Source organism: Cricetulus griseus, chromosome X (genome assembly GCF_003668045.3).
Source record: "Cricetulus griseus strain 17A/GY chromosome X, alternate assembly CriGri-PICRH-1.0, whole genome shotgun sequence".
Classification (NCBI taxonomy): domain Eukaryota; kingdom Metazoa; phylum Chordata; class Mammalia; order Rodentia; family Cricetidae; genus Cricetulus; species Cricetulus griseus.
The window spans coordinates 107,600,109-107,614,293 of NC_048604.1; the positions used below are offsets into that span (position 1 = coordinate 107,600,109).

General features: G+C 36.9%; 1 protein-coding gene across 15 annotated transcripts in view; it reads right to left on the reverse strand.

The window, feature by feature from the left end:
- Nucleotides 1-14,185, reverse strand: part of Huwe1 (HECT, UBA and WWE domain containing E3 ubiquitin protein ligase 1) — a 143,276-nt gene that overhangs the window by 39,019 nt on the left and 90,072 nt on the right. For 13 of the 15 annotated variants that reach the window (XM_027432121.2, XM_027432122.2, XM_027432135.2 and 10 more), the window contains 12 exons: nucleotides 10,865-10,987; nucleotides 10,490-10,585; nucleotides 9,685-9,954; nucleotides 8,177-8,329; nucleotides 6,694-6,821; nucleotides 6,415-6,496; nucleotides 5,173-5,349; nucleotides 4,542-4,701; nucleotides 3,559-3,917; nucleotides 2,002-2,197; nucleotides 1,046-1,213; nucleotides 136-281 (listed from right to left, as the gene is read on the reverse strand). In XM_027432121.2, coding sequence (XP_027287922.1) covers nucleotides 136-281; nucleotides 1,046-1,213; nucleotides 2,002-2,197; nucleotides 3,559-3,917; nucleotides 4,542-4,701; nucleotides 5,173-5,349; nucleotides 6,415-6,496; nucleotides 6,694-6,821; nucleotides 8,177-8,329; nucleotides 9,685-9,954; nucleotides 10,490-10,585; nucleotides 10,865-10,987 — 2,058 coding nt within the window. The remainder of the gene's footprint in view (nucleotides 1-135; nucleotides 282-1,045; nucleotides 1,214-2,001; nucleotides 2,198-3,558; nucleotides 3,918-4,541; nucleotides 4,702-5,172; nucleotides 5,350-6,414; nucleotides 6,497-6,693; nucleotides 6,822-8,176; nucleotides 8,330-9,684; nucleotides 9,955-10,489; nucleotides 10,586-10,864; nucleotides 10,988-14,185) is intronic. The other 2 variants (XM_027432126.2, XM_027432125.2) reach the window with 2 other exon arrangements.

Here is a 14,185-nt window from a genome sequence, read left to right on the forward strand (position 1 = left end):
GGAATTAATTAAAGGTATGGGACACCATTCTGAAAAAAAAATTAATACTCCTTTTCCTTTGGATAATCCTAGATGCCAAGAAAATAGGGGCAATGGAAATAGAAAAAAAGCAGAAGACAGCTGGTATTGACTTACATTTAAGGAAAAACCTGACTGTCCATCAAAGTCACTGCTTTGACGAGTAAGTGACCGGTATTGCTGGTATACATCATCACCCATGTCTTGCAGGAGCTGGCCAACCTCTTGAGTCATTCCCCCAGGTTTAGGATCAGATTTGTCTGCTAGAAGAAAAAATATAAACAAATATCTAAACTAAAGTAGGGTCCTTTAATTGTACAATATTACTGCATTTTCATTGGGTATGAACTTAAAGAGCACCAGTATAGTAATTATGCTGCATAACAAATAACTACATATAACCTAGGTACGTAGGATGTTAGAACATAAAGTTTTGTGCAAATGCTTACACAACATCAGTTAATGCATTTCTCAGAACATATTTCTGTCATTAAGTGATACATGACTATCCTACTTGATAGAGCATGGTTGTTTTTCTAACATTAACTGGTTTATGACCACATTCTTAAATTGTCAATATTAAGCCCCAACAAACACATTTAGTGTGAAAGGCTTGTATAATTGGAGGCCAGTAAACAGTCCCATCTATTAAAACTAGAGCTAAAATCATCGTATGGACAGGAGACTAGGAGATGGGGTAATCGTACTATGATAGGAAAAACATCAAGAAACCCAAAGATCAGAATAGTGTATGGATGAAAAATACTGAAAGTCTCTGCAGTTATTTCTATCACTGTTCATTTCAGTAATTATGACATAAATAAAACCAAAAGGCATGACTGGAACAGACCTTTGGGTTACAAGAGTAACAAGTGGTCTTTCTGAGCCATCTCATCCCTGTCATATTCACTTTTTTACTCCAGGACTAGGGACATAGTACGTACTAAGGCATGTGCTAGTTGACATGACCAAGGAAAGACAACCTATCCTTCAGAACCCTGGTTCCAAGAGGTGGCTAGACATGTACCTTCTTCTGGAGCATGGTATGCAGCCAAAGCATTCAGCATATCATAAATAACTTCCTTAATAGTATCAGGAATAACAGGCAGAGATGAAGGCTTCACAGGTGTTGTCTTTACCAGCTGTACAGCATTAGGGCCTTTAATTCTAAGATTCTCAAATTCATCATCTGAAGCTAGGCCAAAATCAAACAGAAAAATCAGAAATAGTATACCAGCCTCTAAACTTCATCATGAACAAGTATACAGAACAAGGATTGTATAATATGTAAAAGTTTGAGAAATATAATCATTTAAAAAATTGGTTCAAGTTTAATAATAATAAAAAATCGGACATTTATAAAATATAAAGAAATTTTGTTTAGAAACTTAGTTTGGTTGTACTTCAATAAGCAATCTCAAATTAAAAACATGTCTACATGAGCTTTTGAGGAAGTTCATCTATTATATTTCCCCAAATGCCCAAGAAATGGATCCAGAACACAATCCAAGTGGTAGTAGGTCATTATCTCACTAGTATCCTCTTATGAAGAAACTTGTAGTTTTCCTTTCATAATAATATTTATCATGAATTCAGTCCAGCTGTCCTATAAAACATCCCACAATTTGATACTAATCTAATTATTTCCTCATAATAAAACAAAGCTATTATCTTTTTGGCAAGCTTTACACTGCATTCCATGAGCCACATAAATAATTGTTCTTTAATCAGCACACTGGATATAAAACTATCAACTATAACTAAATTCTATTGCCACACCAAGACAAATATTTTGCAGTCATACTATAATGAATGAGTCCTTGGTAACTGTGGTAAGGCCTAGAGAAGTAACTGAGAATTACCTACAGAATTTAATGACCTAAATGATTAATAGCTGCCTAAAGAGTATTTTCAAGTTATAGATCACTTCAAAAAGAAAAAGGCCAGACTCCAGGGTCTCAAATAGCAGCAAATGAAACTGACCAGTCCCTGAGCCTCGAGGGGCTGGAAGGGCAATGCGGATACAGCAATTGGCTACTTCTGTGAATATGTCTGGATTGCGGCAGGCAGCTGGCCCAAGGACTCGAAGGATGTAGTTGATCTCCCGGGAGCCAAGGCTGCCAGATACAACACCAGAGGTAGTACTTCCAGCTCCACTTGTTGCTGCTGAGCGAACAACCTGGTAAAAAGCATTGCCCATTTAAGTTTCTAAATATATAATTGCAAACAAAAAATGTATAAAATATACAAGTTATAACAGATTTCAAAACGATATTATTACAAGACTGTACTAACTGTAAAGTACATCTGATCACAGATGTCACATAGCTTCCACATTAACTGTCAGCTCCAGCCTCCCCAAACGTTGCAATTTTAAGCTACAAGGGTTCAAAATATGTAACAGACACCCACAGTTTGATGGAACAAAATAAAACATTTTCTTTATTCTTAGTCAATCGTAAGTTTAAGATGATAGCTACAAGAGCTATCAGGTTTTATGGAACGTTTCCTTTGTGATAAAAATGTTCTCAAAAAATACCATCTTTTGGTGCCTAATGCAATTACCAAACAAGCCATGTTATCTAGTCTAGCATACCCTTAAAGATTTATGATCTAGCTAGTTACAATTTTTATTTTAAAATACAGAAGATTTTTTTATGTACAGCCATAATTTATAAAGCAGTCTACTGTTTGACATTAAACATACAGTTTCTGGATATTACAAGCAATTCCAAATATTTTGTCTATGAATTTTGAAACGTTGTTGCAAATTCTTAGCCATAAAATCAGTAGATGAAAAGACAGCGCAACAGTTAAAAATGCACTGTTCTTGCAGAGACACCAAATTCAGTTCCCAGTACCCAAGTTGGGCAGGTAACAACTGACTGTAACACCAACTCCAGGGGATCCAACCCACTCTTCTGGACTTTGAGGATACTGTACTTTTGTGCACATACCCACAAATAGAAAAATATTAGTCTTTTGTTTGCTTGTTTGTTTCTCTGTGTTACAGTCCTAGAACTAGCACTACTCTGTTAAACTGCTATCAGTTTCCTGATTTGGTATATGGGAGACAAACCAAACTGGACAAAAGAAAATGAAATCTAATATAAACAAATGTAAGTACAAACTGATAGCATTTTTATGGTAAGTGAAAAATGCCTATCTTTGATCCATTCTGATTTGATTCTTGATTTCCAGGAGTCCCTAAACATGAACAAAGCCAGGTATAAAAACAGGTATGGAGGTAAAGTCTAGTAATATTCATGATGACTACTAAAAGAGATTTATTTAGTAGGAGACTGAAAATTCTGCAAAAAGATATTTGTCTCTTATTTGCTATTGCTCTAATGTAAATATTTTTATTTTTATAATTATTTTTCATCTTTTCCTGATTTATTCATTTAGTTTTTAAAACATATGAACCTATTTTTCTATTTTTTTCAGTGGGTAATTGTTAAATGCCTAACAGAAACCAGAAAAAAAAAAAAACCAAAAACAAAAATATGAAGAACAGCATACGACACCAAAATTACTGACCTTTTCCATAGTATGACGAAGAGTGCAAGGATCCTCAATGATGTGTCTTAAGAGAAGGGTGACTAGGGGGGTAAAGCCATTGAAGCCTGAGCTCTGGGTCAAATTCAAGATCATTCGTGTACTTTTCAGCTCTGCAAACATCATGGCATATTTGTGGTCCCGGGTGAGCCTCAGACAGAGGCGAAGCGTGGCATGCAATGTGTCTGGGTCCACAGGGACTCCCAGCATGCTCACACAGGCTCGGATTAGAACAGTCACCATATCTTCCGTCAAGCCCTGGATTAGGATCTCCCCAATTTTTGTTTCTTCCAGGCTTGCCTCTTTTTCAGTGTTTGTACTCTCTAGGGCCAAGGGGATATCTACAAATGGGGGTTGGGGGAGGAGACAAAGAGTGTATACAGTTAAGACATTTCATCTCTCCTTCTGAAGCAACCAGCCTTCTCTTGGGCTGAAAAACACAGGCAATTCTAAGACCAGGTATAGAGGTAAGCAGAGAAGACCATATAACTCTTAACTGTTCCTTGGAAAGGAAATAATTGGTCACAAAACGGGCTAGATCTATATATAGTAGTATGTATCATACTACATTTCAGTAAACTTTTTGAAATATTCAAAATGAGCAGGCTGAAGATATGGCTCAGCAATTAATTTAAGACCGTGAGTAGTCTCTGGCAGAAGATCTGAGTTTGGTTCCCAGTACCAATATGGGGCCACTTACTACTGCCTTAAATTCTAGCTTAAAGGGGATCCGATACCATTTTCTGACCTCCAAAGGTACCCATTCTCTCACACACAGTTAGAAATACAATACTTTTTAAAAAATGGATTCGAAATGAAAGCAGTATATACAACTGCAAACCTATAATCCCGTTATCTGGGTGACTGAGGTAGGAGGATTGTGAATTTGAGATTCACTTGGGTTATATGTATCAACAAACCAAAATTTGAAGGAAATTAAAAGACTTGAAATACTAAGGCCATACCATTGCCTTTATTTTCTTTACGTTTGATATCTGTTTCTTTGCTTTCTTCCAGTGTCTTCTCAAGTTCCTGTCCATTGCTGCTTTTTGAGTTTTTATTCAGTCGAGGTACCCTGAGGAGAGTTAGCATCACAGGGCGTCGGTTCCCTGTTTCTTCATTAACCTAGAATTCAAACAGACAAAACAAAAATCTCTACATAAAAAGAAGGGTGGCGAGTTCTTCCAGGGAAGATGTGAGAATAGAAAGGAACTTTGACAATCTATCCCCCATCTCTACTATGTACAGTGATCAAAGGTGAAAGTCTCCAGAATAATACACATACAGACCTATAATGTCAGCAGAGCAGATATCCTTCTTTAACCACTAACTACTATAATCCTTGCCTGAACATAAAAAAAAAAAAAAAAAAAAACTCACTTAAGGAAAACCAGTATCAATTTGCCACAGACCTTTGGCCTAGCCAAAGATGAAAGACTCAGTTCTCTGAAAATTTAACTGAATTTAGAAGTGGGCATCCTACTCCTTAACACAACAAGACTCTACTCCTGATTCAGAAAAAAAAAAAAAAAGCAACATGAATACTAAGTACAGTACCACCTTCAATAAAGTTTACACTATTAGTTGAGCATGTACCTGCACCATTGTAGTGAACTGGACAGTGTATCTTCGTCGGCCTGCAGTGAATCTTACACTTGTTTCTCCAGATTTCCAGGCAGAATCAATAGTACTATTGTTGCTAGCACTGTAACTACACCAACGTCCAGAGCGGTCATCAAACCAGCGCCAGTTGTTGCTGTTGGACTGTAGGTACTAAATAAAATGCAAACACAAAAGTTTTATTTTCTGTGAAGATAATCAATAGGCATCAGAATACTTTGCTTAAAATCACTGCAGGAAAAGGGTATGGTAGACATTTAATAAATTTCTAAGAGGCCTTTATTATCTATCTATGTATCTATGTATCTACCTACCTTCCTTCCTTTTGGTTTTTCAAGACAGGGTTTCTCTGTGTAGCTTTGTAGACCAGGCTGGCCTTGAACTCACAGAGATGGGCTTACCTCTGCCTCCCAAGTGCTGGGATTAGAGGTGTGTGCCCCTAGGCTCTATCCCAAAAGATACGATAAGATTCTGATGACACCCTATGGAAGGTTTCACCCCTCTGGGGGAGCAGAAAGGATATGTGATAGGTAGGGTTTTAGTTGGGGGAGGTGGTAGGGGAGAAGGGGAGGGAGAGGGAACTGAGATTGACAAGTAAAACAATCTTGTTTCTAATTCAAATAAAAAAAACTGTTGTCACATACAGCATAGTATCTGTATTTATTTTTCTTTTAGGTGTGTGTGTGTACACATATTCATATCTATGCATATGCCACAAGTTTATATCAAGTGTTTCTAATTCTAATAAAAAAATCTGCAAAATAAATAAATAATTAAATAAAGGTGTGTGCCACCAGCGCCCAGCTAAGAGGCTTTTTATATACATGTGTTTTTCTTGCTTGGATATCTTTCTAAGCCAAAAACGTAATAATCTCTCTGTTTTGGCACCATCTACTTGCTTTCAATACAAGGAGCATGATTGTGAAAGAAAAACTGAACAAAAATTCTGTTGCTAATAAATTATTGATTAAAAACTCAAGTTTTTCAAGTAGTCAAAGAGCATACTTCTATAAACATTAATTCGCTGTGTAAAATCTTGACACCTTTAAGAAATAGCTCCAAAACAAAATTATTTGAACTCTCCATTTTAAAATCCCTCAAGAGTCATATTTTGATGGGATAATTTTAATCTTTCATTTCTCCCTTCCTACTTCTGATCTATTCTTGCCTCAAAAAATGAAAGCATCATGTTAAACACAGAAATTGTACTTCACACACCTTCGTCATTTGGGCTCTTCTCTTTGATGAGATGGCCGTCTTTTCATAAAAATCAATAAGAAGCAACACTGGGGTAATCCACCTAAAAAGGAGTTTTTATTTAAGTCAAGTCATAAACATGCATAAATTGGGAAAATGTCAGGTATTTTGCAATTGCATAACCATGAAACTCTCAAGATTTGCTTAATATATACTTCAGAAAAGTGATGCAGGGCCTAATCTCAAGGGCCAAATCCCAGGGAAACAGAAGCAAAACCAGGATAATAAAGGGCCACTCACTTTGGGGTCTGAACCTCCTTTTGCTCTTTAGCAGCCTGTAAGCAGGGCTGAACCACTTCTAAGAGCTTGATTAGGACATTAAGGATGCCACTTGATTCAACCACCCAAGCACAAGGTAGCTTCAACTCCTGATTTTAAAAGACAAAATCATACAGAGGTTAACATTTACACAACTGTTTAAAATAAAATTCTATTTCTTGAACTATGAGATTTCAGATGAGTTGCTTCAGTTCTCTACATTTTGGTTTCTCTTCATGTGTTAAGAGGAATTTATGTCTAATTCTAGGACGGTCACCTACACTGTGTAGTCATTTTGTTTTGTTTTTCAAGACAGTATTTCTCATGTAGCCCTATCTTTCCTGAAATTTGTTCTGCAGACAAGGCTAGCCTTGAACTCAGAAATCTGCTTGCCTTTGCCTTCTAAGTGCTGGGAATAGAATGCACCACCAACACCACTAGTTGACTGTGTAGTCTTAATGACATTTATATTGTAAAGTTTTTGATTTACAGAGAAGCTTTGTATTTCAAGGAAACTAAGTAATGGTTCTTAATAGAAGTTTCACTAAGCTGTTGCCTTTAACAGAAAACCAATGTGATTGTTCAATACATAATTTAGACAAAATAAAAAAATAGCAGAATAATGTGTACATGATGAGAGAAAACAATTACAGTATAATCTTAGCTGGTTGAATGAAAAGGACTAGAAGGAAAAACCCTGTAATTCTTTTTCATGAGGGACCTGTGAGTGACTTTTCTTTGGTTTTCAAAGACCTTTTTTCTAATTAATCTCAAATCATAATAAAAACTTTTAACTCTTATTCTACAGGAAAGTTTCAAGACAGTCTGACATATATATTGGATTCATCTAAGTTACTGTAAAGGGGTTTATTCTAAGTTGAGATTTTAATATTAAACAGGAAAAATTACAAATGAAGAACCACTTCTCCAAGGTCAACTATTTTCTAGTTTTAAAAGAATACTATATCTTGTCCAAACTACCCTATTCCCTGAATAATATGCTAGTTGATCAGGTAGGGAAAGGGGTCTGAGTCTAACTACCTTACACTTAACATCCAGTTTTCATAGTTTGTTATATTTGCACCTGCTAGTTAGGATTTCTCAGTATCTCACAACTACAGTGATTTATCATTTAAATGCCCTTCTAGAGTGACATATCACATCCTTGTGTGTATTCGGATGAGCATGCATGTGTTTAGAGGCCAGATACAGACATTGACCTCATTCATCATCTTTTGAGTTGTTCTAAGGTCTTCTTGCAATCCAGAAATGATACACATAAACTTTCCAAACTCAGAACCTTCTACTTTGTACTTTGTTATACATGTTTTAGCCTACAGGGAAATTCTGGACTCACATGAAATAACAGGGATCATGCTTTGTATTTTCCCCCAATTCAACGTATTGTTAAGTGCTGGCTAATTCTTAAATAAATGAATTGTGAAAGCCAAAAGATATGTGTTACCTCAAAAAGTAGTGTTAAAAGCAAGATTCTAGTAGCCAAATTGGAGGCCTGTGGCAGGGTGGCCATCTGACTGATCCATTCTGACACTGTTTTTGTGTCACTTGTTGTTAGAGGAAGAGCAGCTTTGATCAATACATCAGCAGCTTCCCACACCTAGAAAAATAGACAAGTCATATAACTAGGGAGTAACCTAGGGTCTCTACAAATATCAAAAACCTTAAATACACTTCGTCCACCCATAACAAATTTTCTGAGGGATAGAATTTAACACCCTACTTACAATAAGGATTTAATTAATAGACAACCCACTTACAATATTACTCTAAACAACTTCAAAAATTTGCATGTATCTGTGTGTAATACACAAAAGAAAACTTGTAAGAATGGTTCTCTCCTTCAACCACATGAGCTCTTGGCACTGCACTTAGATCATCAGGCTTGTCGTTTAAATTGAACAAACTTGCTAAATCAGTTATTCTTAAATTGTTTTACAAAATGCATGAATGCTAAATCAAAGAAAATGAATAATAAAAAAATGACCCAGTCAGCCTCCCCAGAAATTATTGTAGAATCAAGGCCCAACTACTAAAGTGCTAGAATATTAGCCAGGTTTTTAATTGCAAACTGTTTAATTCCTTAAAGTGAGTATCACTATTCTTCCTATTTAGACTTTACCTTCCTTAAAATAATTTCTGTACGCATATATTGCAGATCCTGCTATCTAATGTGTTTCTACACATTAAAAAACTTATGCTTTGATCAGCTGCCCAGAAGAAGCAGAGAGCACTGAGGCTGCCTGGAAGAGGTTCAGTCTAACTAAGTCACTTGGGAAGGACACCCTCCAGTCTGTTATAGTGCAGTGTGTTCCAGGTTCCCAGTTTTTGTGAACTCTTATCCATGCCAGGGTGGGCTTAACTGATGTAACTGTCATTGAGTCATTTCTGCTCCTATAAGGAACCACTCACACATACTCCTTTCAGTGACTCCCAAAAAACTCATTGGTTCATAGAAAAAAAATACAACTAAAAACATTAGGTTTCCATTGTCTCCAAAACAGGTTGCCTGTTTTAAATATCCCAACGTCTAAAAGATTTTATAAAACAAAATCTTAATGATTTAAATACATACAATGCTACAATATGATAAAGAAATGCAAACAAATACAACAGGATAATTTGTTTCTTACCCTACTTCAACAATTAGAACACATTGATTTTATAATGGGAGAGGAAACAAACACCAATAAAGTTAAAAAAAAAAAACTGGGTTATCAGTATGTATCAGGAAGTCTGATGGATAGCCTTATGTTTCCTAAGTACTATTTTTTTGCAAAATGGATAAATTAAATAATTCAGACAACCAAGTAGAACTAGACTGCAACCAAAATAACACACAGAATATAAACATATTAGGTAAAATGCAAGGCTTTTCAGAAATGTAGTTTTGATAAATGATGGGAAAATAACTTTAAATACTTCTAGCTTCTGGTGCCTTGCTTGAGAACTTACCTGATTGACAACCTGCTTCAAAATCATATCACGATAGTCTGCTCCATTACGTTTGATAGCTGTCATGATCAGATCACAGACACGGTATACTGTATCAGGCAGTTCATCAAGAAGATGGAAGCAGCCTGGTAACATTGTGTCTGTGAAAGTATGGAGCTCATCTTGTTCCAATGGGTCAGCATCTTGAAACTTCTCCAGACATTTAGCTTCTTCCTCTTCTTGTTTTTCTCGGGCTTTACGTTCCTCTTCCTCCTTCCGGCAAGCAACTTCCTGGAGGCAGGAAAAAGAAGTGTGATTACATATGCCAGAGGTAAAGGATATTCTGAGTACCATATACACTCTCAAACAGCTGAAACTTTCAAAGGGGCATAGTAAGGAATGTAACAGCAGCCATATAGGCCAAGATAGGGGAAACAGACTACCACTATCCAAAAGCACTGTCAGTTGTTATCTGCAGCATCTTATATACTATAACCCATAAAACTCATTTTTAGATCCTATTAAACGTTTCCCTCCAGTGTGGTAAATTTAAGAAATTTTACCCAAGAACACATCTAAGTTTGGACTACTGGTTACTACCACTTAGATTTTGGGTCTTAGTTGACAATGAAGACTAATGCTTCATTTGGATCACCTACAGTTTCATTCATGTCTATACAAGGTAGCTTAAGGATAGACCAAAAGGTTGATATGAAAAAGTACTCCCTTGACTTTCCCCACCACATCACAGAACAAAGAATTACAGTGTTCACAGAAATACACAGATTATGGGACAAAATCCTTTTGGATATAAGATTTTAAGTACCTCAGGTGACTCTGCCCTTTGATCCATTGGAATATCCTGTCCCAGAGACATGGCAATTGCTCTCATCATCTGGTCTTCTTCAGACATGCTAAGATCCTACAGATTGACAACAGAGAATCCAATAAATACACACATCCAAAAATCAATAAAAACCTAAAAAGGCAACCCCAACTCACAAAGAAAGGGAATGAGCCCAGAACGTCGCTCTCTCTAATTAAAGCCAACTAAGGCTGAATGACTAGGAATAGAAGTTCCTGGCAGTATATTCTGAAGATTCCAATGTTAATACATAAAACATTGGCACAGGACATGGAGAAAAACGGTTATCAGCAGCCAAACCAAGGCACACAAACAAGATTTTCCGTGTTAACTCACCCGGACAACTCCTCCTATGATCGGAGGAGGATGGGTTAAAAGGTATTCTGTTGCTTGTTCCATTGTGCTGGTGTTCAATAAGGCCTCCATGGCATGTTCTCTTGTAAAACCCATGTCCATGAGCTATTTAAAAAATGCAAGAGCAGGGGCTGGAGAAATGGCTCATTGGTTAAGAGTGCCGACTACACTTCCAGAGAGAACCCAGGTCCAATTCCCCGCACCCACACATAACAGTTAATAGCTGTCCAAGATCTGACACACAGATATACATGCAGGCAAAATATCAACACAAAAAGAATAAATAATTTAATACAAAAGGAAGAGCTTAGAAGCACATTCACAGGTAAGCAAAAATACATTTCAAAATTCAAGGAACAAGCATGTTTTTCTAACTTTACATGAACTAAGTATTTAGAATACAGGGCAGTAATGTATCATGAATGTTCCTTTATCTTTGGCAGTTCTATGATATTTTAACACTAAAGTTACATATTAATGCAAAGAGCCAACGTATTTTTCAACTTCATCTTCTCTTAAAACGGAGGCCAGGGTAGATGGTTATTATAATTATAGATTAGAGATTGATACACAGAAGTATAAATTGGTATCTATTAGTAACTTGCAACAATAGAAAAAGTAACTGTAACACAGTTAAGCAAGACAAAACACCAGCCCACAGAATGGGAAAAGATATTCACCGACCCCACATCTGACAGAGGGCCGATAACCAAAATATACAATGAACTCAAGAAGCTAGCCACCAAAACACCAAACAACGCAATTAAAAGATGGAGTGAAGAACTTAATAGAGAATTCTCAATGGAGGAATCCAAAATGGCAGAAAGACACTTGAGATGGCTCAACATCCTTAGCCATCAGGGAAATGCAACTCAAAACCACTCTTACTCCTGTCAGAATGGCTAAAATCAATAACACTAATGCTAATCCATGGTGGAGAGGATGTGGAGAAAGAGGAACTCTCATCCATTGCTGGTGGGAGTGCAAACTATGTTCATAGCAGCATTATTTGTAATAGCCATAACCTGGAAACAACCTAGATGCCCCACAACTGAAGAATGGATAGAGAAAATGTGGTATATTTACACAATGGAGTACTACTCAGTAGAAAAAAAAAAACAATGGAATCTTGAAATTCGCAGGCAAATGGATGGAACTAGAAGAAACCATCCTGAGTGAGGTAACCTAGTCACAAAAAGATAAACATGGTATGTACTCACTCATTTTTGATTTTTAGACATAAAGCAAAGGATCACTAGCCTACATTCCACACTGCCAGAGGAGCTAGGAAACAAGGAGGACCCCAAGAGAAGATTGCATAGTCCCTCGAAAAAGGGGATGGGGACAAGAACCCCTGACCAAATTGGAGCCCAGGGGCAGGGGGAGGAAGGACTGTCTTCATCCAGTTGATGTTTGAAGCAGAAACAGACATCCATAGCTAAGCATGAACCACACTACTGGAGCCGTGCATGTGTGTGCGTGCACAAGACAGCCAGGGCTGTTACAAAAAACAAATCATGCTTTGAAAAAAAACATGTATCTATAATATCTTGAGAGAGAGAGAGAAAGAGAGAGAGAGAGAGGAGGGAGGGAGGGAGGGAGGGAGGGAGGAGGGAGAGAGAGAGAGAGAGAGAGAGAGAGAGAGAGAGAGAGAGAGAATCTTCACACACAAAAACCAAAAATCTGAGGGAGACAAATGCCAAGTACTAAGAATGGGAGGAAAAGTTTCCAAAAAGACATGGATCAATAAAAGAAAATCTCAGTGCCAGGCCTGAGATACCATCCTAAGAGTTACTATCCAAGGAGTCCCCAGTGTCCCTTTAAACAACATAGGAACCTTTGTTATTGATTGCCAGTGATATGTTACGTGATTAAGACCCTATTGCTGAAGATACAACACACTTTAGTTTCAGAATACAGAGAAATCTAATTCTAATAAAGCTAGAATATGCCACCCTGCTGGCTAGCTTTCATAGTGCCAGAAACTCCTATGTAGGTCACTTGGGGAGAAAAATAATTAACAGACTTACCCTGCTGAGAATGTAGGCATGCTACCATAAAACCTCTTGTAATGGTGGCATGATTATTATGAAGTTAATTAAGTGCTTTCTCATTGCTTTGAGGCCTACTCTACAGGAAGGAATTCCTGTATACCTGGTCAAAAAGCACATGGCTGGGGAGGTCTTGTTTTCAAGCTGAATTCTAAAAAATTTTACCTATAGATTAGTGCTGTTTTCAGCCTTTGTCAGATATTTCTTTTTGCTTCAAGCAATAGTTAATACAAATATTTGTAATGGTTCCCAATGCTGAGAATAAGTAACTTCAAGTGCTTAGCCCATATTAAACCCACTCTCCAAAGGCTCAGGAAATAATATGGAAAAGAAATCATAAATATCTTAACATGATGGGATGGAATGCTTCTCACAAACTGCTTTCTGGATATGCAATGACCTTTACAACTCATAAACTCACAACAATGGTTACCTGAAGATGAAGCCAGCAAACATTCAACTATGAATGGTGAAGGGCTCACAAAGCCCCACCTCTAGCTGCTAGGGTTCTGGACACTCATAAATTTCTAATGTTTCAGTGGGTGGCCATATATCCTGTACATATATATAGGGCAGCACTAACAGAATTAATGAAAAAAAAATTTAAAAAAAGGAGGAAATGAAGGCATGAGGGGAATGGCTTCAGGAGACTTGGTAAGGAGGTTGAAGGGGGTGGCTATGATCAAAATACATGTATAAAATTGCAAAGAGTAAAAAAAAATTGGGGGAGAGGGAGAAGGGATTGACACGTGAAGCAAGCTTATTCCTAATTTGAACTAATAAAAAATGAAAAATAGATACTATGGAATAATAAATCTGAAAAAAAAATTCGAGGAAAACAATGTTACAATATTCTTGCAAGCTTCTCCCTTCTAGTCTTTAATTTTCAAAATGTAATCATTTCAAAGTGATACAGATTTAGAGGTAAACCATTTTCAAACAGCTTTTACCAAAACAAATTAAACGACAAAAATGATTTGCCTTATAATTTACCAGAATAGCTGAAGAGAGTTTGATAAACCAAAAATACTCTTTGTAGGTTCCTGAGAATATAGTTAATACGCTTATGAGGATTCAAATGTATTACCTGCACATAGTGGGGCTATACCCCACAGCTTTCATCATGAGGAATAAATCGCTTGAGAAGAAGATCTCCAAGCTAATAGAACCAAGTACTTAGGTGTATAAAAGCTTAGAAATTTGATAGGCAAGAGAGGTGTCAGATTATCTCAGCATGTGAGAGGCTGAAGCA